Here is a 24,992-nt window from a genome sequence, read left to right as displayed (position 1 = left end):
CTTAACGTTTTTAAAGTTTGGAGCACCAGTGCTACCCATACATTTTTTACTAATTGTAGAGCCCTGGTTGCAAAATGTATCGGCCCTAGTACATACACTACATTACCAAAAGTATGTGGACACCTGCTTGTCGAACATCTCATTCCAAAATCACGAGTTAATATGGAGTTGGTCCCCCCTTTGCTGCTATAACAGCCTCCAATCTTCTGGGAAGGCTTTCCACTAGATGTTGGAACATTTCTGCGGGGACTTGCTTCCATTCAGCCACAAAAGCATTATGTGAGGTCGGGCAATGATATTGGGCGATTAAGCCTGGCTCGTAGTCGGCGTTCCAATTCATCCCAAACGTGTTCGATGGGGTTGAGGTTGGGGCTCTGTGCAGGCCAGTCAAGTTTTTCCACCGATCTTGACAAACCATTTCTGTATGGACCTCGCTTTGTGCATGGGGGCATTGTCATTCTGAAACAGGAAAGGGCCTGCCCCAAACTGTTGCCACAAAGTTGGAAGCACAGAATTGTCTAGAATGTAATTGTACTGTATGCTGTAGCGTTAAGATTTCTTCACTGGAACTAAGGGGCCTAGCCCGAACCATGAAAAACAGCCCCAGACCATTATTCCTCCTCCACCAAACTTTACAGTTGGCACTATGCATTCGGGCAGGTAGCGTTCTCCTGGCATCCGCCAAACCCAGATTCGGACGTCGGACTGTGAGATGGTGAAGCGTGATTCATCACTCCAGAGAACGCGTTTCCACTGCTCCAGAGTCCAATGGTGGCGAGCTTTACACCACTCCAGCCAACGGTTGGCATTGCGCGTGGTGGTCTTAGGCTTGTGTGCGGCTGCTCGGCCATTGAAACCCATTTCATGAAGCTCCCGACGAACAGTTATTGTGCTGACGTTGCTTCCAAGTCAGTTCGGAACTCGGTAGTGTGTTGCAACCGAAGACAGGTGATTTCTACACGATTCAGCGGTCCCGTTCTGTGAACTTGTGTGGCCTACCACTTCGCGGTTGAGCCGTTGTTGTTCCTAGACATTTCCACTTCACAATAACAGCACTTGACAGGGGCAGCTCTAGCAGGGCAGAACTGACTTGTTGTAAAGGTGGCATCCTATGACGGTTCCACATTGAAAGTCACTGAGCTCTTCAGTAAGGCCATTCTACTGCCAATGTTTGGCTATGGAGATTGCATGGCATGGCTGTGTGCTCGATTTTATACACCTGTCAGCAACGGGTGTGGCTGAAATACCCGAATTTACTAATTTGACGAGGTGTCCACATACTTTTGTATATATATTGTGTATTTTGTCCCGGTAAGAAGCATTTATTTCTGAGTGACTTTGTTGTACATTTACAAAAATGCGCGAAAGTTACGGAAAAGTGGTCGCTTGCAACATGGTCTTTGCCCAATAAGTTAATTAGCACTTTCATAAATTCTAAGAAAAAGGCCTTTTGATGAATGTCAAAGTTATTAAAAGAATGTATGCCATAAAAAAAATATTGGTTTTAGGTATCAGCCCAGAATTTCTATATTGATGCATCCTTACACAAAATAATGATTTATTTTAAATTCACATCCCATGCCCACTCAGGATCAAAAGGCTGTACAATCACAAATATATATTCTTTTCTCATTTTACAATCTGAGCAAGTTGCAGCCTGGTACTCGGATTCTTCCAATCGGTACGGCGTATCAAGTCAGAAATGTCTACTTTGTGAATAATGAAAACATAATGAACACTGACAATCCATTCACTGTTCTATTCCAGTCTGTTGTAAGTCTTAACATTGTTCCTGGTTATATAGACTATGAATCAGGGGTGTTGTTCCTTCCATAAGGTTTTAACTATAGAGGCACCCTCAAATGGTTACAAGTCATCTTTAAAATGCACTCAAGAAAGACTGTCTCTCTCTCAACCCCCACTTGATCATCAGTCCATCTGTTATTTATTTGTATTGAAACCAACCAAAAGTTGCATTCCTATGGCTAAGGGGTTCAGAGGAAGGTCGTCTCCTTTGCGACAAGCTCAACCCAGCATGGCTTCCTCCTGAACTACCGCTTGTCTCAGGTGAAATGTTGCCTCTGCCCTCCACTCTGTATGCCCAGACTGTATGGAGTGCAAGAGGAGTGTGTGTATGTGTGTGTGATTGAAAGAGAATTCCTGAAATTAGGACAGTCAAGAGCACTGTAAAAGTAATGTGTATTAGATTAATAAAGATGAGAAGATTATCTGTAGATTAATATAAGAGCACATTGTTGGCTGCAGACGTACAACTGTTTACTGCTCCAAGCATGATCCAGCTGAGCTGAACATGGAAAAAGCCAGTTGTTGCACTACAGTATAACAAATACTGCAGTTTACTACAGGTAATGTAAATGTATCATGCAGAGGGAATACTTATCTATCTCTTGGTTGATTTACTTTTATTCACTTGACTGACATTTTCTGAATTGATTGAACACCATTGTCCTGTGAAATAAAATAAAAAGTTTATCCTAAGAAAATTGTCTTCCTCTCATTAGGTTTTCTTTCATGTTGCCACTGTAGTCCTAATATGGATAATGTTAGAAACATTTAAATGTTATATTCAATACATTTACATAAATCATGGGTGAACACTGAAGAAGTCTCGTGACCCCATCCAGTTGCTTAGGGAGACATCTTCCAAATGGCTATCTCGGTGTTCTTCTGCTTCCCTGGCCCAGTAGATTCTTGTTCTTGAGGGCAGCCTCGTCAGAGAGGTTGCTGAGAGTGTGGTTATCATCTGTGGTACAGGTCAGGTCATTTCTGTTGAGGTAAAGCATAAAGGTTGAGGTTTAACAAATATGTTTTTTTCTTTCTCTTTTTCTTTTTGTCGATCAGCTTAATATTGCAGATAGATTGTAATTGTCTGCATCACTTCCAATCCCCCATGTTTTTATATATATATATATACAGTGGGGAAAAAAAGTATTTAGTCAGCCACCAATTGTGCAAGTTCTCCCATTTCAAAAGATGAGAGAGGCCTGTAATTTTCATCATAGGTACACGTCAACTATGACAGACAAATTGAGAAAAAAAATTCCTGAAAATCACATTGTAGGATTTTTAATGAATTTATATGCAAATTATGGTGGAAAATAAGTATTTGGTCACCTACAAACAAGCAAGATTTCTGGCTCTCACAGACCTGTAACTTCTTCTTTAAGAGGCTCCTCTGTCCCCACTCGTTACCTGTATTAATGGCACCTGTTTGAACTTGTTATCAGTATAAAAGACACCTGTCCACAACCTCAAACAGTCACACTCAAAACTCCACTATGGCCAAGACCAAAGAGCTGTCAAAGGACACCAGAAACAAAATTGTAGACCTGCACCAGGCTGGGAAGACTGAATCTGCAATAGGTAAGCAGCTTGGTTTGAAGAAATCAACTGTGGGAGCAATTATTAGGAAATGGAAGACATACAAGACCACTGATAATCTCCCTCGATCTGGGGCTCCACGCAAGATCTCACCCCGTGGGGTCAAAATGATCACAAGAACGGTGAGCAAAAATCCCAGAACCACACGGGGGGACCTAGTGAATGACCTGCAGAGAGCTGGGACCAAAGCAACAAAGCCTACCATCAGTAACACACTACGCCGCCAGGGACTCAAATGCCAGACGTGTCCCCTGCTTAAGCCAGTACATGTCCAGGCCCGTCTGAAGTTTGCTAGAGTGCATTTGGATGATCCAGAAGAGGATTGGGAGAATGTCATATGGTCAGATGAAACCAAAATAGAACTTTTTGGTAAAAACTCAACTCGTCGTGTTTGGAGGACAAAGAATGCTGAGTTGCATCCAAAGAACACCATACCTACTGTGAAGCATGGGGGTGGAAACATCATGCTTTGGGGCTGTTTTTCTGCAAAGGGACCAGGACGACTGATCTGTGTAAAGGAAAGGATGAATGGGGCCATGTATCGTGAGATTTTTAGTGAAAACCTCCTTCCATCAGCAAGGGCATTGAAGATGAAACGTGGCTGGGTCTTTCAGCATGACAATGATCCCAAACACACCGCCCGGGCAATGAAGGAGTGGCTTCGTAAGAAGCATTTCAAGGTCCTGGAGTGGCCTAGCCAGTCTCCAGATCTCAACCCCATAGAAAATCTTTGGAGGGAGTTGAAAGTCTGTGTTGCCCAGCGACAGCCCCAAAACATCACTGCTCTAGAGGAGATCTGCATGGAGGAATGGGCCAAAATACCAGCAACAGTGTGTGAAAACCTTGTGAAGACTTACAGAAAACATTTGACCTGTGTCATTGTCAACAAAGGGTATATAACAAAGTATTGAGAAACTTTTGTTATTGACCAAATACTTATTTTCCACCATAATTTGCAAATAAATTCATAAAAAATCCTACAATGTGATTTTCTGGAGAAAAAAAATCTCATTTTGTCTGTCATAGTTGACGTGTACCTATGATGAAAATTACAGGCCTCTCTCATCTTTTTAAGTGGGAGAACTTGCACAATTGGTGGCTGACTAAATACTTTTTTTCCCCACTGTATATACACATACAGTGGGGAGAACAAGTATTTGATACACTGCCGATTTTGCAGGTTTTCCTACTTACAAAGCATGTAGAGGTCTGTAATTTTTATCATACAGTGGGGGAAAAAAGTATTTAGTCAGCCACCAATTGTGCAAGTTCTCCCACTTAAAAAGATGAGAGAGGCCTGTAATTTTCATCATAGGTACACGTCAACTATGACAGACAAAATGAGAAGAAAAAAATCCAGAAAATCACATTGTAGGATTTTTAATGAATTTATTTGCAAATTATGGTGGAAAATAAGTATTTGGTCAATAACAAAAGTTTCTCAATACTTTGTTATATACCCTTTGTTGGCAATGACACAGGTCAAACGTTTTCTGTAAGTCTTCACACTGTTGCTGGTATTTTGGCCCATTCCTCCATGCAGATCTCCTTTAGAGCAGTGATGTTTTGGGGCTGTCGCTGGGCAACACAGACTTTCAACTTGAGATCTGGAGACTGGCTAGGCCACTCCAGGACCTTGAAATGCTTCTTACGAAGCCACTCCTTCGTTGCCCGGGCGGTGTGTTTGGGATCATTGTCATGCTGAAAGACCCAGCCACGTTTCATCTTCAATGCCCTTGCTGATGGAAGGAGGTTTTCACTCAAAATCTCACGATACATGGCCCAATTCATTCTTTCCTTTACATGGATCAGTCATCCTGGTCCCTTTGCAGAAAAACAGCCCCAAAGCATGATGTTTCCACCCCCATGCTTCACAGTAGGTATGGTGTTCTTTGGATGCAACTCAGCATTCTTTGTCCTCCAAACACGACGAGTTGAGTTTTTACCAAAAAGTTATATTTTGGTTTCATCTGACCATATGACATTCTCCCAATCCTCTTCTGGATCATCCAAATGCACTCTAGCAAACTTCAGACGGGCCTGGACATGTACTGGCTTAAGCAGGGGGACACGTCTGGCACTGCAGGATTTGAGTCCCTGGCGGCGTAGTGTGTTACTGATGGTAGGCTTTGTTACTTTGGTCCCAGCTCTCTGCAGGTCATTCACTAGGTCCCCCCGTGTGGGCAATACGGACTTTCAGCTCCCTCCAAAGATTTTCTATTTGGTTCAGGTCTGGAGACTGGCTAGGCCACTCCAGGACCTTGAGATGCTTCTTACGGAGCCACTCCTTAGTTGCCCTGGCTGTGTGTTTTGGGTCGTTGTCATGCTGGAAGACGCAGCCACGACCCATCTTCAATGCTCTTACTGAGGGAAGGAGGTTGTTGGCCAAGATCTCGCGATACATGGCCCCATCCATCCTCCCCTCAATACGGTGCAGTCGTCCTGTCCCCTTTGCAGAAAAGCATCCCCAAAGAATGATGTTTCCACCTCCATGCTTCACGGTTAGGATGGTGTTCTTGGGGTTGTACTCATCCTTCTTCTTCCTCCAAACACGGCGAGTGGAGTTTAGACCAAAAAGCTCTATTTTTGTCTCATCAGACCACATTACCTTCTCCCATTCCTCCTCTGGATCATCCAGATGGTCATTGGCAAACTTCAGACGGGCCTGGACATGCGCTGGCTTGAGCAGGGGGACCTTGCGTGCGCTGCAGGATTTTAATCCATGACGGCGTAGTGTGTTACTAATGGTTTTCTTTGAGACTGGTCCCAGCTCTCTTCAGGTCATTGACCAGGTCCTGCCGTGTAGTTCTGGGCTGATCCCTCACCTTCCTCATGATCATTGATGCCCCACGAGTTGAAATCTTGCATGGAGCCCCAGACCGAGGGTGATTGACCGTCATCTTGAACTTCTTCCATTTTCTAATAATTGCGCCAACAGTTGTTGCCTTCTCGCCAAACTGCTTGCCTATTGTCCTGTAGCCCATCCCAGCCTTGTGCAGGTCTACAATTTTATTCCTGATGTCCTTACACAGCTCTCTGGTCTTGGCCATTGTGGAGAGGTTGGAGTCTGTTTGATTGAGTGTGTGGACAGATGTCTTTTATACAGGTAACGAGTTCAAACAGGTGCAGTTAATACAGGTAATGAGTGGAGAACAGGAGGGCTTCTTAAAGAAAAACTAACAGGTCTGTGAGAGCCGGAATTCTTACTGGTTGGTAGGTGATCAAATACTTATGTCATGCAATAAAATGCAAATTAATTACTTAAAAATCATACAATGTGATTTTCTGGATTTTTGTTTTAGATTCCGTCTCTCACAGTTTAAGTGTACCTATGATAAAAATTACAGACCTCTACATGCTTTGTAAGTAGGAAAACCTGCAAAATCGGCAGTGTATCAAATACTTGTTCTCCCCACTGTAAACATACACATTCTTATACACACATACATACACACATACATACAGTGAGGGAAAAAAGTATTTGATCCCCTGCTGATTTTGTACGTTTGCCCACTGACAAAGAAATGATCAGTCTATAATTTTAATGGTAGGTTTATTTGAACAGTGAGAGACAGAATAACAACAAAAAAATCCGGGAAAAACATGTCAAAAATGTTATAAATTGATTTGCATTTTAATTAGGAAAATAAGTATTTGACCCCTCTGCAAAACATGACTTAGTACTTGGTGGCAAAACCCTTGTTGGCAATCACAGAGGTCAGACGTTTCTTGTAGTTGGCCACCAGGTTTGCACACATCTCAGGAGGGATTTTGTCCCACTCCTCTTTGCAGATCTTCTCCAAGTCATTAAGGTTTCGAGGCTGACGTTTGGCAACTCGAACCTTCAGCTCCCTCCACAGATGTTCTATTAGATTAAGGTCTGGAGACTGGCTAGGCCACTCCAGGACCTTAATGTGCTTCTTCTTGAGCCACTCCTTTGTTGCCTTGGCCGTGTGTTTTGGGTCATTGTCATGCTGGAATACCCATCCACGACCCATTTTCAATGCCCTGGCTGAGGGAAGGAGGTTCTCACCCAAGATTTGAGGGTACATGGCCCCGTCCATCGTCCCTTTGATGCGGTGAAGTTGTCCTGTCCCCTTAGCAGAAAAACACCCCCAAAGCATAATGTTTCCATCTCCATGTTTGACGGTGGGGATGGTGTTCTTGGGGTCATAGGCAGCATTCCTCCTCCTCCAAACACGGCGAGTTGAGTTGATGCCAAAGAGCTCCATTTTGGTCTCATCTGACCACAACAATTTCACCCAGTTCTCCTCTGAATCATTCAGATGTTCATTGACAAACTTCAGACGGGCATGTATGTGCTTTCTTGAGCAGGGGGACCTTGCGGGCGCTGCAGGATTTTAGTCCTTCACGGCGTAGTGTGTTACCAATTGTTTTCTTGGTGACTATGGTCCCAGCTGCCTTGAGATCATTGACAAAATCCTGTGTAGTTCTGGGCTGATTCCTCACCGTTCTCATGATCACTGCAACTCCACGAGGTGAGATCTTGCATGGAGCCCCAGGCTGAGGGAGATTGACAGTTATTTTGTGTTTCTTCGATTTGCGAATAATCGCACCAACTGTTGTCACCTTCTCACCAAGCTGCTTGGCGATGGTCTTGTAGCCCATTCCAGCCTTGTGTAGGTCTATAATCTTGTCCCTGACATCCTTGGAGAGCTCTTTGGTCTTGGTCATTGTGGAGAGTTTGGAATCTGATTGATTGATTGCTTCTGTGGACAGGTGTCTTTTTATACAGGTAACAAACTGAAATTAGGAGCACTCCCTTTAAGAGTGTGCTCCTAATCTCAGCTCGTTACCTGTATAAAAGACACCTGGGAGGCAGAAAAATGTCTGATTGAGAGGGGGTCAAATACTTATTTCCCTCATTAAAATGCAAATCAATTTATAACATTTTTGACGTGCGTTTTCTGGATTTTTTTGTTGTTCTTTTTTTGTTGTTATTCCACCCTTTCCCTACTTGGAGTAAATTAGTGAACAACAATGCTTAGGCCTCTACTTCTAGCTTATATTTACCATCTACATTTTATGGACACAGTCAATTTTACAATAATTATATTTTGTTTGTTTTTTCTCCTGAACTTCTTCTACTCTCAACCTCTCCGATCATTTTCATGATGTCCATCCGGTTTGCTTCTATATGCCATATCTTTTTAACTGTGCTCTTTCACAAAAGCTCCCAACCTACAATATATACTTATTATGGACACAGTATGCTTACATTATTAGTTATCTTGTTATTATTTGTTGTTAGTTGTTATTAGTCCCATCCTTCAATTCCATTCAACACCTCCCATCTATCTCTTAACACCATCCATATAGGATTTATATTTGCCATATATATTTCAACTGTACTGTGATGTTTTACAAAAGTTCTGAACCTTTCTATTCTCATTGTTTCTACAGATTGTGAATTGAAAATATTTTTTTTTGCTAAAAGTATAATTATTTAATTGATCGATTTATCAAAGAAGTTAGTTCTCACTCAAATCAATGATCAATTCTTCCTACAAGTTATTCAGTAATCTCCTAGCTAGCTTACGTCAGTGTTGTTAAAATGGTTTGTTTAGTATCTGTGGCCATAGTGGTGTCCTCATAGATCTTCAGCATGTCCTCTGTACGGTCATCTTTCAGCTCCTTAGGCTCGTTCAGTCTGTGGGAACATTGAATAGAGAATACTTCATGGAACACCATGTCTTGCACAGTCACCATGATAGAAACAAACATTTCAGTCGGGGACCCTCGTCAGAGTAAATTGTACATTTGCCAGAGTAACTTGTTAGTCAAAACATTGTTGTAGTTTGTGATATGTAGTTATAGTGGCTGTGCTCCAGTACCTGGGTTCAAGGCGTTCCTTCACCTTGGCGATGGATCGGATGCAGGGGCCAATTTGCCTGGCGATGGTGGTCAGGTAGCTGTTCTCTTGCCTTGACTGCATCAGATCGTGAAGCTGGGCAGAAAACTGAATGGACACATGCAGTATATAAAACACCAACTTGACCATATCTATCTCACATCTAACAGAAAAACAAAATCCCCTTTACCTTCATAGATTTCCTGTTAATTTGCAACCCTTTGAAAGGTCTCCTCCCAGACATAGGGGAAGGATAACAGGATGGAGATGAGCCTTAAAAGGAGAGCTGGGTTACATTTATAAACAGTGTTGTCTGAATACTTTTCCAGAATCCTCATTGCTTTGGTGATTCCCACCTCCTCAAACATGGCCCTCATGAGTTCCATGATGTCTCCCATGGTGTCTGTCTTGATGAGGGAGGGGTGCTTGGTCAGATCCCTGTGGGTCTCCTGCACCTAGTCCTTCAGCTGCTGAATGGATGTCTGCAGCGTCTGGACACAGTAAGGAAAACACAGGAAGGTCTTTTCATGACACGTATTTCAAATACACATACAAAAACACTGTGATTGGCTGTGAAAGCCCTCAGTAATGTCGTAACAATGCGTATCAGAGTTGTACAGTAACTAAAGTGTTGTCGAAGCTCACTCACCCTGTAGCTGTTCTCATAGTTGCGACAGTGCTCGGTAAACGGGAGTCTCCCCACTCTCTACCAGGAGGACCTTGGTGATGATATTGCGGTGGGCTTCCGCACCACGGATGAACCCAGGGACATGTCACTGATGGCAGGGGAGTGGCAGGGCACGGACAGGGATGACTACAGGCTGAGGAGACAGAGGGACAGTTACACAAAACAATGAACAAATAAATATATTGACATAACATTTTGCACATCAAGTAGGGGTGTCCTCATTTTCTGCTGACTATTTCAGAACACGACAAGAGCATATTTGGAAAGTATAAGCATACTGTCTTGAATGTTGAAGTTTCACTCATTGGGAACATCAGTAACAAGCTGATTACATTTTCCCTTTGAGCGTGTAGGTCTGCACAATTTCTTTATGGTAGGGGTGAAATATGACTCACAGTCCACTGGCATTGCCCAAACTCAATCCCAACACTCCCAGCAATGGACACAGAGCGTCTTTGGCCCAGCAGTAACAGAGACTCAAGGCAATAAGCAAACTCGGACCGATACTCTGTGTTGACCTAAACCAGAAACATAGAAGAAGACACATGGGGTGTATATTTGGGATGTGACATGACCAAACATCAGTTGAGGAGGCAAGATGACAAGAGAGAGAGGGACTTAACCTTGATACTCTGAGCTGGTCTCAATCTGTGTGGCAGTTTGTCAATCTTCTTCAGTTGCTGGAAAACAGATATCAAAGTCAAACAAATTTGCTTAAAGACTGTATTCATAGTTGCTAGTATTTCATTTAATGTTTTGGTTTGTGCCCTTCTGGATTCATAGAAACATATTGGGCTTAATGCATCATACTACACTCTACTTACATATCAAGAAACTCAAACTTGTTAGCTGAATTTAGGAAGGCTGAACAAGTGACCAGATGATCGTAGAGAAGGGAAGGGCAAGGTGGAGGAGAACATTGGCTTGAGTTGATTATATTACACCTGCTCAAGATGGAACATCCATTAGGATTACAAATACAGTCGGGCACTGTGAATAAGACATTCTAAAAATAGGCAACATGTATCACAACTCCAGGATAAACAGGCATACCATAGACAGGACATTACCTGGAGAGTGGGTAAGAGTGCAGCCAGATGAGACAGCTGTTCTCATTTACTACTGGGTTGAAAGTGTTGCCAGGCAAGCCTGATGTAGCTGGTCCTGACACATTATTATTCATTTGGATTTTATCTATATTGGTCTGCTGCCATGGATACCTTAATCTCCCAGTAGGATCTATATATAAATGTGGAACAGGATACATATTAGGCAGGCATTAGACGAGCCATTAGGCTGTTCAATATCTCTGGGTTTTGAACACTCTAATGAACTCTCAAAACAGGAAGTCTTGTGCACCCAAATGTCACACTATTTCCTATATAGTGCGCTACTTCTGGTCAAAAGTAGTGCACTATAAAGGGAATATGTTGGCATTTGAGACGCACCCGTCTGTCTGTGGCAAGACTTCCTGCTTTGAGAGTTAATTGAGTTTATAGTGATTTTTAATGGCTAGAGGCAACCATTGAGGATGAATCTCTATTTGGATGGCCCATTCAAACAATGACAGGTAAATGTCAAATATTTCACAGTTTCTCTGAGCATAGGCTACACATTAGGGCTACATGATAAACATGATTTTCAAGCAAGGCAGCATGAAGCAAAATAAATGTTCACATTTGCACTGCTTTCAGGATAATCTTTTTTCTTTCTGCCAGTTTTTCCTTCAAAAGAGGACGATATTATCTGGGTCATTTAATTGCATTGCAAATCTCTCAAGATGAAATTAACTGTACTCTTATGAATACTTTCCCAACCAAAACTAATTTACGTAAATTTCCTCTCAGTTAAGTTTGTAAATGAAAAGCACTACTTGAGCATTACAACTGTATCCAGTATAATTCAATCAAATGTTGCTCTAATATAATGTTGTGCAAGGTATTGAACCTTAGGCTACTTTAGGAGATAGGACTTGAAGAGTGACACCTTGTGGTAAAATGTAAACACATTTTTGGAACTGCATAAACAAAACAACGACAACATTGATTGATTGAGAAAATAGAAGGAAATTGCACAACAGTTTTCCGCATTTAACCCAACCCCACTGAATCAGAGAGGTGCGGGGGGCTGCCTTAATCCATGTGGCCCTCTTAACCTAATGTGGCCCTCTGTAGCTCAGTTGGTAGAGCATGGCGTTTGCGACGCCAGGGTTGTGGGTTCGATTCCCATGGGGGGCCAGTATGAAAATGTATGCACACACTAACTGTAAGTTGCTCTGGATAAGAGCGTCTGTAATGTCCACGTCATCACCTCCCGGGGAGCAGTTTTTCAAAATGGACGATGACTGTGTCAGTTCACCTGCACGTTGTTGAAAATAGTGCTGATTGCGCTCTCCTCCTCATCCACATTCTCTCAGACTGCCTCGATCATGGCCTTCAGCAGGATTCTGGCCGATGTCTGGAGCTCCTTCACCGCCTAGGAGTCAGGGGTCACACCATGAGAGGGCACTGGACAACACCCCACCCTGGAGTCCACCTGTGGTAAATTAAATTGATTGGACATGATTTGGAAAGGCACACACCTGTCTATATAAGGTCCCACAGTTGACAGTGCAAGTCAGAGCATAAACCAAGCCATGAGGTTGAAGGAATTGTCCGTAGAGCTCCGAGACAAGATTGTGTCGAGGCACAGATCTGGGGAAGGGTACCAAAAAATGTCTGCAGCATTGGTCCCCAAGAAAACAGTGTCCTCCATCATTCTTAAGTGGAATAAGTTTGGTACCACCAAGACTCTTCCAAGAGCTGGCCACCCGGCCACACGAGCAATCAGGGGAGAAGGGCCTTGGTCACTGAGGTGACCAAGAACCCGATGGTCACTCTGACAGAGCTCCAGAGTTCCTCTGTGGAGATGGGAGAACCTCCCAGAAGGACAACCATCTCTGCAGCACTCCACCAATCAGGCCTTTATGGTAGAGTGGCCAGACGGAAGCCATTCCTCAGTAAAAGGCACATGACAGCCCGCTTGGAGTTTGCCAAAAGGCACCTTAAGGACTCAGACGAGATGCTCTGGTCTGATGAAACCAAGATTGAATGCCAAGTGTCACGTCTGGAGGAAACCTGGCACCATCCCTACGGTGAAGCACGGTGGTGACAGCATCATGCTGTGGGGATGTTCTTCAGCGGCAGGGACTGGGAGACTAGTCAGGATCGAGGAAAAGATTAACGGAGTAAAGTACAGAGAGATCCTTGATGAAATCCTGCTCCAGAGCGCTCAGGATCTCAGACTGGGGCGAAGGTTCACCTTCCACCAAGACAACGACCCTAAGCACACAGCCAAGACAACGCAGTAGTGGCTTCGGGACAAGTCTCTGAATGTCCTTGAGTGGCCCAGCCAGAGCCCGGACTTCAACCTGATTGAACAGCTCTGGAGAGACCTGAAAATAGCTGTGCAGCGACGCTCCCCATCCAACCTGACAGAGCTTGAGAGGATCTGCAGAGAAGAATGGGAGAAACTCCCCAAATACAGGTGTGCCAAGCTTGTAGCGTCATACCCAAGAAGACTCGAAGCTGTAATCGCTGCCAAAGGTGCTTCAACAAAATACTGAGTAAAGGGTCTGAATACTTATGTAAATGCGATATTTCCGTTTTTCTTTTTCTTTTTACATTTGAAAAAATGTCTAAAAACCAGTTTTTGCTTTGTCATTATGGGGTATTGTGTGTAGATTGATGAGGGGGGAAACAATTTAATCAATTTTAGAATAAGGCTGTAACGTAACAAAATGTGGAAAAGTCGAGGGGTCTGAATACTTTCCGAATACACTGTATAGTGTACAGTCGTGGTCAAAAGTTGAGAATGACACAAGTATTGGTCTTCACAAAGTTCGCTGCTTCAGTGTTATGAGATATTTTTGTCAGATGTTACTATGTTATACTGAAGTATAATTACAAGCTTTCCATAAGTGTCAAAGGCTTTTATTGACAATTACATTAAGTTTATGCAAAGAGTCAATATTTGCAGTGTTGACCCTTCTTTTTCAAGACCTCTGCAATCCGCCCTGGCATGCTGTCAATTAGCTTCTGGGCCACATCCTGACTGATGGCAGCCCATTCTTGCATAATCAATGCTTGGAGTTTGTCAGAATTTGTGGGTTTTTGTTTGTCCACCCGCCTCTTGAGGATCGACCACAAGTTCTAAATGAGATTAAGGTCTGGGGAGTTTCCTGGCCATGGACCCAACATTTCGATGTTTTGTTCCCCAAGCCACATAGTTATCACTTTTGCCTCATGGCAAGGTGCTCCATCATGCTGGAAAAGGTTTGAAATGATTATGTTTTAGTCAAATATTATATTTGTTTAGGCTTCTTGCGGTCAATTTGCAGTCTACAAATTATTTTTTATTATGTTCCGGCTCATCCGCTCAAGGAAAAATCGTCCCACAGCTGAATCTAGTTGATGATGCCTGTCCTACAGCAATATCGAACAAGTAGGTAATAGAGTTATAATTAGGAGAATGCACTCACTATGACGGCTTGGTCCAGCCTTTCACAGCTTTGCATATACGCTGTCTCAATGTCAATGCAGTGGGCTCTGCTCATGCTGAATGACACACACACAGTTTTAATTGCTTAATGGTTGATTATTTAATTATTTAAGTGATAAAATATTAGGGATAGGAGCTGACTGTAATATCTCTGAAACAGTTGATCGACAGCATGGACTTCTCTGTGGAGAACATGATGTGCAGCTAGCTCATCGTGGAGGGCTGTGGGCAGACAGACAGTCATGATCAGACAGACAGACATACAGACATTACAATGGAATCTCAGAGAACAGAGAATTTGAGCTTGGATTTCACCAACATTTTCACCAACATTTTCTGTGCACCTGCTAGTTTATCCATAAAATATATCTAGCTGTTTTTAAAGGGGTAAGTAACACTTTAAGATTGAAGAAGATCTGAGTTTTAACACACCACACGTTTTGTGGGCCTCCATCGTGCGCTTAGCAAGGGAGACGATATCGTGGCTGGAGAGCATCTTGGCCTTGTGAGTTGTTTCCCTGCAAGCTCCACACAGCAGCTGGCTACAAGTGTTGCAATAATACATTGCATCCACATTCTGTCAACACACGCAAGACCACAAAAAGATAAAAAGCTTGTACTGCAGACAGAAACTACAGGTATGAACTAAGCCTGTGTTTGTGAAAAGAAATGTTGCACTCCAGATCACAGCTGGAACACTGAACAGTCTCCGCGCAGTCAGAAGAGTTATCCACCAGAAACTGGAGCAGGCGGGCCTCCTGGGGTAACACACTTAGGGCTTCAACAATTGACTGTTGTCTATACCTAAACAACCAATGAGTGGCTACATAAACCCTATAGTCGTTGAGGCCATACTACTGTAAATACCAAATTGTCCTTTTGATAACAAGATGATACACAAATAGGATCCAACACATTTAGCTACTTACAGAGTCCTGGCAGCTGTAGCTGATTGACGAGAGTATACCTGTTTGCCGTGTGAGCTCGAGAGGGAGAACTTTTTGTTTGGCTGTTTGAGGATTTGGTTATTTTAATTTATCTTTGTTTGTGTTCCAGCCGGTCCTCCTGATGTACTCCACCCTACCTAGGTCCTGGAGATGGGAAAGGTAGATCTGCCCATGGGTGTACATTCACACGTAGATAACCCATTGTTTTACACACTAGGTTAGCCGGGCGGGTGTCACCCCTGTATTTTTGGTAAACAGGTAGGAAAGTGGATTAGGGTTTAGAGTGATAGGAAGGATTAGGTGTGTAGAAGAGAAGGGACCTTTGGTTTATTTTCATTACCTGGACCCCGTTCCCAAATATTCCCTTCTCTGGTTTGTTTGATGTTTTGTTTTCTTACTGTTTCTTTATGGGTGTTGAATATTTTGTTTAAGTACCTTACTAAACGTCCCCCGAGGGCTAACATTGAGTTCTGGTTGTTGTCTGGTTATTTTAGTTCATTACACCCCACATTTCTTTCCCATCCATCTAGTTTACCTTGTGTGCGTAGTCACAGGCATTTACGTCTCCTCAGACTACACCCAAGGGGAGAACGTAACACAGCCTATATTACAGAGCATGTAATATCCATGTCAGTAAGTTAGTTACAGTTGAAGTCGGAAGTTTACATACACCTTAGCCAAATACATTTAAACTCAGTTTTTCACAATTCCTGACATTTAATCCTAGTTAAAATTCCTTGTTTTAGGTCAGTTAGGATCACCACTTTATTTTAAGAATGTGAAATGTCAGAATAATAGTAGAGAGAATGATTTATTTCAGCTTTTATTTCTTTCTACACATTCCCAGTGGGTCAGAAATTTACATACACTCAATTTGTATTTGGTAGCATTGCCTTTAAATTGTTTAACTTGGGTCAACCATTTCGGGTAGCCTTCCACAAGCTTCCCACAATAAGTTGGGTGAATTTTGGCCTATTCCTCCTGACAGAGCTGGTGTAACTGAGTCAGGTTTGTAGGCCTCCTTGCTTGCACACGCTTTTTCAGTTCTGCCCACAAATGTTCTATAGGATTGTGGTCAGGGCTTTGGGATGGCCACTCCAATACCTTGACTTTATTGTCCTTAAGCCATTTTACCACAACTTTGGAAGTATGCTTGGGGTCATTGTCCATTTGGAAGACCCATTTGCGACCAAGCTTTAACTTCCTGACTGATGTCTTGAGATGTTGCTTCAATATATCCACATAATTTTCCTTCCTCATGATGCCATCTATTTTGTGAAGTGCACCAGTCCCTCCTGCAGCAAAGCACCCCCACATCATGATGCTGCCACCCCCATGCTTCACGGTTGGGATGGTGTTCTTCGGCTTGCAAGCAACCCCCCTTTTCCTCCAAACATAACAATGGTCATTATGGGCAAACAGCTCTATTTTTGTTTCATCAGACCAGAGGATATTTCTCCAAAAAGTACGATCTTTGTCCCCATGTGCAGTTGCAAACCGTAGTCTGGCTTCTTCCTTGCTGAGCGGCCTTTCAGGTTATGTCGATATAGGACTCGTTTTACTGTGGATATAGATACATTTGTACCTGTTTCCTCCAGCATCTTCACAAGGTCCTTTGCTGTTGTTCTGGGTTGATTTGTACTTTTTGCACCAAAGTACGTTCATCTCTAGGAGACAGAACGTGTCTCCTTCCTGAGCGGTATGACGGCTGCGTGGTCCCATGGTGTTTATACTTGCATACTATTGTTTGTACAGATGAACGGTACCTTCAGGCGTTTGGAAATTGCTCCCAAGGATGAACCAGACTTTGCTGATTTCTTTTGATTTTCCCATGATGTCAAGCAAAGAGGCACTGAGTTTGAAGGTAGGCCTTGAAATACATCTACAGGTACACCTCCAATTGACTCAAATGATGTCAATTAGCCTATCAGAACCTTCTAAAGCCATGACATCCTTTTCTGGAATGTTCCAAGCTGTTTAAATGCAGTCAACTTAGTGTATGTAAACTTCTGACCCACTGGAATTGTGATACAGTGAATTATAAGTGAAATAATCTGTCTGTAAACAATTGTTGGAAAAATTACTTGGGTCTTGCATAAAGCAGATGTCCTAACCCACTTGCCAAAACTATCGTTTGTTAACAAGAAATTTGTGGAGTGGTTGAAAAACTAGTTTTAATGACTCCAACCTAAGTGTATGTAAACTTCTGACTTCAACTGTATGTCATGTTGAGCTTCATGTGACTCAGGCAAAATAAACGAATATGCATCCTGGAAATACCACCACAATCTCATCTAAACTAGTTAGCACTGACATTAACATATCCATATCTACAGTACTACATAATGACAACACCATTACATAATCTAGCCCTGGAGGTCACAGCAATGAACTTCACCTAAGCCCAGAGGGATCAATCATTCAAATTCTCTTTATCTTCTCACTGAAAGTTGCCAGGTTTCTAGGACCACGCTGTGCTCCATGCCAGGCAGGATGAAACAAAGGCAAGATTTACACTGCAGCTGTTCATTTCCCCCAGATAATCCCCTAGGACTTTCATCCTGGCACTGCTAACTGGAGAGGGTGTGTTGCTCTAGATATCTTTCAGTGTACATGACTCGACCGGGTGTACATGACTCGACCCCCAACGTTCCAATCTCCGGGCGTACACTCAAAGCACAAGGCCCCTGAGTTGGTCATTGATTTGATAAAGCAAAGGTCCATATGAAATTAAAATACATATATCATGCCATCCAATAAATCAATGGAATGACCCATTTTATGTTTCCAAGCTGCTGTAATGCAGTCATAAGAAAACAAGCTTTCTTACCCACAGTGGCGGCAGGAGAGTTGGCCTTCCATGGCCCTGCCACGCAGACAACTGGCACAGAATGTGTGGTAACGGTTCAGCAGACAGGGGTGTTCGTTCTGCTCATGGCTCAAGTGGCATACCAAGGGGTGACAGTTGGTACTGTCTGGTTCATATAGCTTCTCCAAAGGGTAGAATACACCACAGAAGGTTGGCGGCATCTTAATTGGGGAGGACAGGCTCGTGGTAATGGCTGGAGCGGAATTCGTGGAATGGTATAAAATACACCAAACACATGGTTTCCATGTGTTTGATGCCATTCCATTTGCTCCGTTCCAGCCATTATTATGAGCCGTCCTGCCCTCAGCAGCCTCCACTGCTCCACATATCTGAAAATACAACACAGGAAAGCCCATCACAGTGATGCTAATCTATGTCGGTGATGTTTCAGTAGAGCCTCATAGGGGACACTACAGGCTCCACTGACTCCTGTCAAATGTCATGCATTGGTTCCTAATGCAGAATGGAACAATAATGGGCACACATAGTATATCTTGTCATTTTTCACCTTGTTGTCTGCCTCCCTGCTCACTATGCCAGAGTTTATTACATCAGTTTTGGCAAGGAACTATAGCCCAAGAACTGTATTTGTCATTAAGACCAGGGTTATGAAGATGCCATTATGAAGTCACCAATCAGAGAGCAGGGTTTTGACAAAGTCATAATGAATGGACCAATCAGAAAGCAGGGTTATGACAATTTCATTATGAAGGGACCAATCAGATAGCAGTGTTATGGCAATGTCATAATAAACAACCTATCAGAGCAGGGTTATGGTGATGTCGTAATCAAGGGACCAATCAGAGAGCAGGGTCATGATGATGACGTTATGAAGGAACCAATAAGAGAGCAGCATTATGACAACGTAGTCATGAAGGGACCACCAATCAGGGAACAGGGTTATGACGACGTTGTAATGAAGGGACCAATTAGAGTGTAGCGTAATGAAGAACCAATGAGTGAGCAGGGTTTTGACAATGTCATTATGATTGACCTCTGATTCAGAGGGGTTGGGTTAAATGCAGAAGACACATTTAGGTTGAATGCATTCAGTTGTGCAACTGACTAAGTATCCCCTTTCCCTAATTGGTCATTATGGACCTAAAAACAACAACATCCTATGTGTTTTTGTGTTTATTGTTTGTTTGTGATGTTTTTTATTACAATTTGTAGAAAGATGTATCGTTTCTAACACATTTGTACTTCTTATTCTTCTAAATGTATGGAATTTCAATAAGATATATAAAAAAATGTTAAGCCTTTTAATCAAACTCTGATGCCGTGATTGTATCGACTAGATCGGCGATTGATTCATCAAGCCAAAATTCAACGCACGCGCAAACCCCGCTCTTCCTTTCTGCTAAATTCTTCGCCATGGCTCCTGTGGTGGGTACAATCGCGTGTGAATTTTTTTTCAAATATGTCACTTTTTCACGATTAAAACGGCTGTACATTATTTGTATACATCGGGGCATATTTGGGAGGGCTTATGTAATCCTTAATAATGCTAAACAAGGCACTGAATTGGGTTTTGTAATTCACGAGGCCCGCTAAATAAGTTTTTTTTTGGTGCTAGTTTAGCTAACGAGAGCTAGCCAGATCCACCACGTTGTAGCTACACAAAACGTTTTATGGTCAGCAGTAGTTTGATTAGTTAAATTGCAAAAATATTGGTCTGGTTATTACTTAAGGAGCCACCTGACTAAAGCTTCCTCTGAATTGGGGATTAGTTAAAACATAGTTGATGTCTAAGGTTGTAGTGCGTATGGTGGTGAACTAACGTTAGCTAGTTAGCTGTCTAGAATCTAAACGGAACAGCTACAATGGTAGTGACAGGGTTATTTTTAATTGGCTGTCAATCTGATCTGCAGAAGAAGCAGAGCACCAAGGGGTCCAAGGGTGGCAAGAAGAAGAAGCAGGTCCTGAAGTTCACTCTGGACTGCACCCACCCTGTGGAAGATGGCATCATGGATGCTGCCAACTTTGTAAGTAGTTTTGCAGTTGCACTGACAGGTTTTATACCTGTGCCTGGTTGCAATGAAAATCAAATGTTTAAGTTGCACAAACACCCTTATTCGAAACCCTCTTTAGCCACAATCCTGAATTGTTTCAGCCCTTCCGCAGTGGCCACTTGGTTTAGTATAAACTGAAGGATGGAAGGAGCTTGTGAAATGACAGTTCATGGGATCGACATGAGTCATGTTGAACAGAATCGTCCAATGCAGCCGTTTTTATCTCAATATCAAATAACTTCCGGGTAACAATTGTTACCTTACTGTGATTGTTTTCAATTAAAATGATAAAGAAACATAGCAATGAGCAATTTCTCAAGCAAGAATTTTGCTAGGACTATGGGAGTGGTCTGAGTGGGGAAGGAGAAACTGAAAATGTGCAGTTATTGGTAGAGGTTTGGAACTCTTTCTTATTGGTCTATTAACACTTACCGCCTAGTGATGTCACCAGGAAGGACAAAACACCATCCCACCAAAACAGGCTTACATTTCAGGCTGTCTTTTCAAACAACTCTTACACTAAAAGGGCTTTCACAATTTCACAGCATTATTCCAACCTCATAGTGTGGAAATATACATAAAACTGGTCCTTTAAATTCCAAGCGGGGTTTACACCAGCTAGCAACCTGCACAACAACACACACAACTCAAAGCCTACTGTGTTTGCTGATAGAGCAAGAGACTAGTTGGTCACTCCATGTGCGACAGTTGTCTTTAGATCCCAGTGAAGGTGTGATGTCACCGATGTGCTCCAGCCAACAGGGTAGTTTCACATCCTTTACACTAGGAATGTTATGCATCTGTCAATCTTTTGTTTTTGGAAATTAGAAGTACAGTTGAAGTTTACATACAGTTAGGTTGGAGTCATTAAAACTTGTTTTTCAACCACTCCACAAATTTCTTGTTAACAAACTATAGTTTTGGCAAGTCGGTTAGGACATCTACTTTGTGCATGACACAAGTAATTTTTCCAACAATTGTTTACAGACAGATTATTTCACTTATAATTCACTGTATCACAATTCCAGTGGGTCAGAAGTTTACATACACTAAGTTGACTGCCTTTAAACAGCTTGGAACATTCCAGAAAAGGATGTCATGGCTTTAGAAGGTTCTGATAGGCTAATTGACATCATTTGAGTCAATTGGAGGTGTACCTGTGGATGTATTTCAAGGCCTACCTTCAAACTCAGTGCCTCTTTGCTTGACATCATGGGAAAATCAAAAGAAATCAGCCAAGACCTCAGAAGAAAAAAAATTGTAGACCTCCACAAGTCTGGTTCATCCTTGGGAGAAATTTCCAAACACCTGAAGGTACCACGTTCATCTGTACAAACACCATGGGACCATGCAGCCGTCATACCGCTCAGGAAGGAGACGTGTTCTGTCTCCTAGAGATGAACGTACTTTGGTGCGAAAAGTGAAAATCAATCCCAGAACAACAGCAAAGGACCTTGTGAAGATGCTGGAGGAAACCGGTACAAAAGTATATATATCCACAGTAAAACGAGTCCTATATCGACATAACCTGAAAGGCCGCTCAGCAAGGAAGAAGCCACTGCTCCAAAACCGCCATAAAAAAGCCAGACTACGGTTTGCAACTGCGCATGGGGACAAAGATCGTACTTTTTGGAGAAATGTCCTCTGGTCTGATGAAACAAAAATAGAACTGTTTGGCCATAATGACCATCGTTATGTTTGGAGGAAAAAAGGGGTAGCTTGCAAGCCGAAGAACACCATCCCAACCGTGAAGCACGGGGGTGGCAGCATCATGCTGTGGGGGTGCTTTGCTGCAGGAGGGACTGGTGCACTTCACAAAATAGTTGGCATCATGAGGAAGGAAAATTATGTAGATATATTGAAGCAACATCTCAAGACATCAGGAAGTTAAAGCTTGGTCGCAAAAGGGTCTTCCAAATGGACAATGACCCCAAGCATACTTCCAAAGTTGTGGCAAAATGGCTTATGGACAACAAAGTCAAGGTATTGGAGTGGCCATCACAAAGCCCTGACCTTAAACTTATAGAACATTTGTGGGCAGAACTGAAAAAGCGTGTGCGAGCAAGGAGGCCTACAAACTTGTCTCAGTTACACCAGCTCTGTCAGGAGGAATGGGCCAAAATTCACCCAACTTATTGTGGGAAGCTTGTGGAAGGCTACCCGAAACGTTTGACCCAAGTTAAACAATTTAAAGGCAATATACTCAATTAGTATTTGGTAGCATGTACACTTCTGACCCACTGGGAATGTAATGAAATAAATAAAAGCTGAAATAAATCATTTTCTCTACTATTATTCTGACATTTTCACATTCTTAAAATAAAGTGGTGATCCTAACTGACCTAAGACAGGGCATTTTTACTAGGATTAAATGTCAGGAATTGTGAAAAACTGAGTTTAAATGTATTTGGCTAAGGTGTATATAAACTTCCAACTTCAACTGTATATGCTTACACAGTATGTTTTAATGGTTACAGGAGCAGTTCCTCCAGGAGCGCATCAAGGTGAACGGGAAAGCTGGCAACCTGGGTGGTGGTGTGGTGTCTATTGAGAGGAGTAAGAGCAAGATCACAGTTTCCTCTGAGGTCCCCTTCTCCAAAAGGTACAGTAACTGCACTGGCAACTCAAGACTGTAGTAATCAAAATTGCAATTCAGACAAAATGTGTATATTAATTATTGTAAAAAAAAAAAAAAAGATTTATCAAACGTCTTTCACCCAATAAATTGTCTGTTTACATGTTCGAGCTACTAAAGCTTTGGTAAATGCTTACGTCGTCACAATAATTGCTCATATGAATAATTTACTTACTTTCGCACTGCTTACGATGGATAAATGAGGCCACTTGTTATTATAGAGGTCTATCTGTAGTATTTTTGTTTAGTTTCTGGTGTTGATATTGATGATGGCAATATTGACTTTTGGCTATGTAGAATTCATCTATTCATAATTCCCACTTAAGCCATAAAGCATTCAGGAGTTATCTCCTGCATCTGTCATGCACCAGTAACATTATGTGCATTAATGTTAGTATACACTGGCAGTGAACTGAATTCTCCCTCAGACTTCCTTGTCGAGTTTACCCACCCCTGCCGATGAATACCCTAATCGCACGTGACTGCGCTACAGTATCATTCTTCAACCTGTGCTGTGTTTTTGTGATTCATTAAGTTGGGTTGAGGTGTATAGCAACAAAGAAAACGTTTGCTTTACTAGGTTGTTTTGTATGTGTATTGCATTGGGGAAAACATTGAAAGACAAAGCCCAACCTCACACATCTGAATGTCATCTTTCTCCAGATATCTGAAATATCTGACCAAGAAGTACTTGAAGAAGAATAATCTTCGCGACTGGCTGCGTGTTGTGGCCAACACCAAGGAGAGCTACGAGCTACGCTACTTCCAGATCAACCAGGATGAGGAGGAGGAAGATGATGAGGATTAAACCTCCAGTCTGCTGGATTTTGTACATTTAATAAATTCTTAGAGTACTCCTGTTGTATTTTATTTTTAAAAATGTTTTTCTCTATGGTGACAAGACAACAGGAGTATACACTAGGAACCAACAACAGCAAATGGTCCAAAACGGGGAGCGATCGAACTGAATTTGTCCAACAAGAAACAAGTTTGCTGCAGTGTGCATTACTGAATACACCCTATATATATGGGTGACGATCAGTCAACCTACTGTTGTGACAATGCAGTACACTAGATCAGGGATGGCCTTTTGAAGGCCATTAGATCAATTTAAAATAAAATTGAAATTTTCGGTGTTTAAGCCTACTGTTGCTAGTTAGAATAGTAAAATACACAAGGTGAAATTTGGTTGTGCATCAGCATTTTCCTCCCTGCCCCATGGCAAAATATTCTCTGCCCCATGTAAAAATGTGTACAATTGCAAACTTGCTTTAAAACTGCAACATGTTCTCTATGCCCCATGGCAAAGTGTAGAATTGCACAAAATTAACTAAAACAAAGGTTCTCTCCACTGTCAAGGTGGGCCTCAAATGTTTTCCTCGCAATGTGGGGGGATGCACGTGGGTACACAGACCATGCAAACGCGGCCCCCATCCCTGCACACGTCCCGTGTAGCTCAGGTGTTTGAGCATGGCGCTTACAACGCCAGGGTTGTGGGTTCGATTCCCACGGGGGACCAGTGAAAATGTATGCACTCACTACTGTAAATTGCTCTGGATAAGAGTATCTGCTAAATGACTAAAATGTATTTAAAAAATCCAGACAAGAGTCAACCTACTGCAATGTTAATCCAGCATAACTAAATGTACAGGTAACTGCCAAATAAAAGAAATGCCAACATAAGTGTTTTAATAGGAAGTTGGGCCACACTAGCTCTAAAGCACCTTGGCATAGATTCTACAAGTGTCTGGAACTCTATTGGAGGGATGCGACACCATTCTTCCACAATAAATTCCACCATTTGGTGTTTTGATGGTGGAAAACGCCGTCTCAGGCACCGTTCCAGAATCTCCCATAAGTGTTGAGATCTGGTGACAGACATAAGGTACATTGTTTTCATGCTCATCAAACCATTCAGTGACCACTTGTGCCCTGTGGATGGGGGCATAACCATGGTAGGCACAATAATGGCCTGCCCAGTATTTCTATACATGACCCTAAGCATGATGGGATGTTAATTACTGAATT

At 42.5% G+C, this 24,992-nt stretch overlaps 1 protein-coding gene and 1 pseudogene across 1 annotated transcript; one reads left to right on the top strand and one right to left on the bottom strand.

The window, feature by feature from the left end:
• Positions 1 to 1,171: 1,171 nt before the first annotated feature.
• LOC121546460 lies at positions 1,172 to 18,478 on the bottom strand (annotated as a pseudogene).
• Positions 18,479 to 19,605: 1,127 nt separating this feature from the next.
• On the top strand, positions 19,606 to 23,819 carry LOC121545513 (60S ribosomal protein L22). Its single transcript, XM_041856087.1, has 4 exons — positions 19,606 to 19,703; positions 20,189 to 20,302; positions 22,807 to 22,931; positions 23,628 to 23,819. Exons 1-4 carry the CDS (start codon positions 19,692 to 19,694, stop codon positions 23,770 to 23,772), a joined length of 396 nt encoding a protein of 131 aa, XP_041712021.1. The 5' UTR covers positions 19,606 to 19,691; the 3' UTR covers positions 23,773 to 23,819.
• Positions 23,820 to 24,992: the final 1,173 nt, after the last annotated feature.

Source organism: Coregonus clupeaformis, chromosome 30, assembly GCF_020615455.1.
Source record: "Coregonus clupeaformis isolate EN_2021a chromosome 30, ASM2061545v1, whole genome shotgun sequence".
In the NCBI taxonomy this organism is placed as follows: domain Eukaryota; kingdom Metazoa; phylum Chordata; class Actinopteri; order Salmoniformes; family Salmonidae; genus Coregonus; species Coregonus clupeaformis.
Note: the sequence above shows the minus strand (reverse complement) of the source record. Positions and strands in the feature narration are given on the sequence as shown.

Excerpts from the sequence above, each read along its gene's own strand:
- LOC121545513 (XM_041856087.1), top strand. Across the intron at positions 20,303-22,806 it reads TCATGGATGCTGCCAACTTT|GAGCAGTTCCTCCAGGAGCG; the intron begins GTAAGTAGTTTT and ends TAATGGTTACAG. Across the intron at positions 22,932-23,627 it reads GAGGTCCCCTTCTCCAAAAG|ATATCTGAAATATCTGACCA; the intron begins GTACAGTAACTG and ends ATCTTTCTCCAG.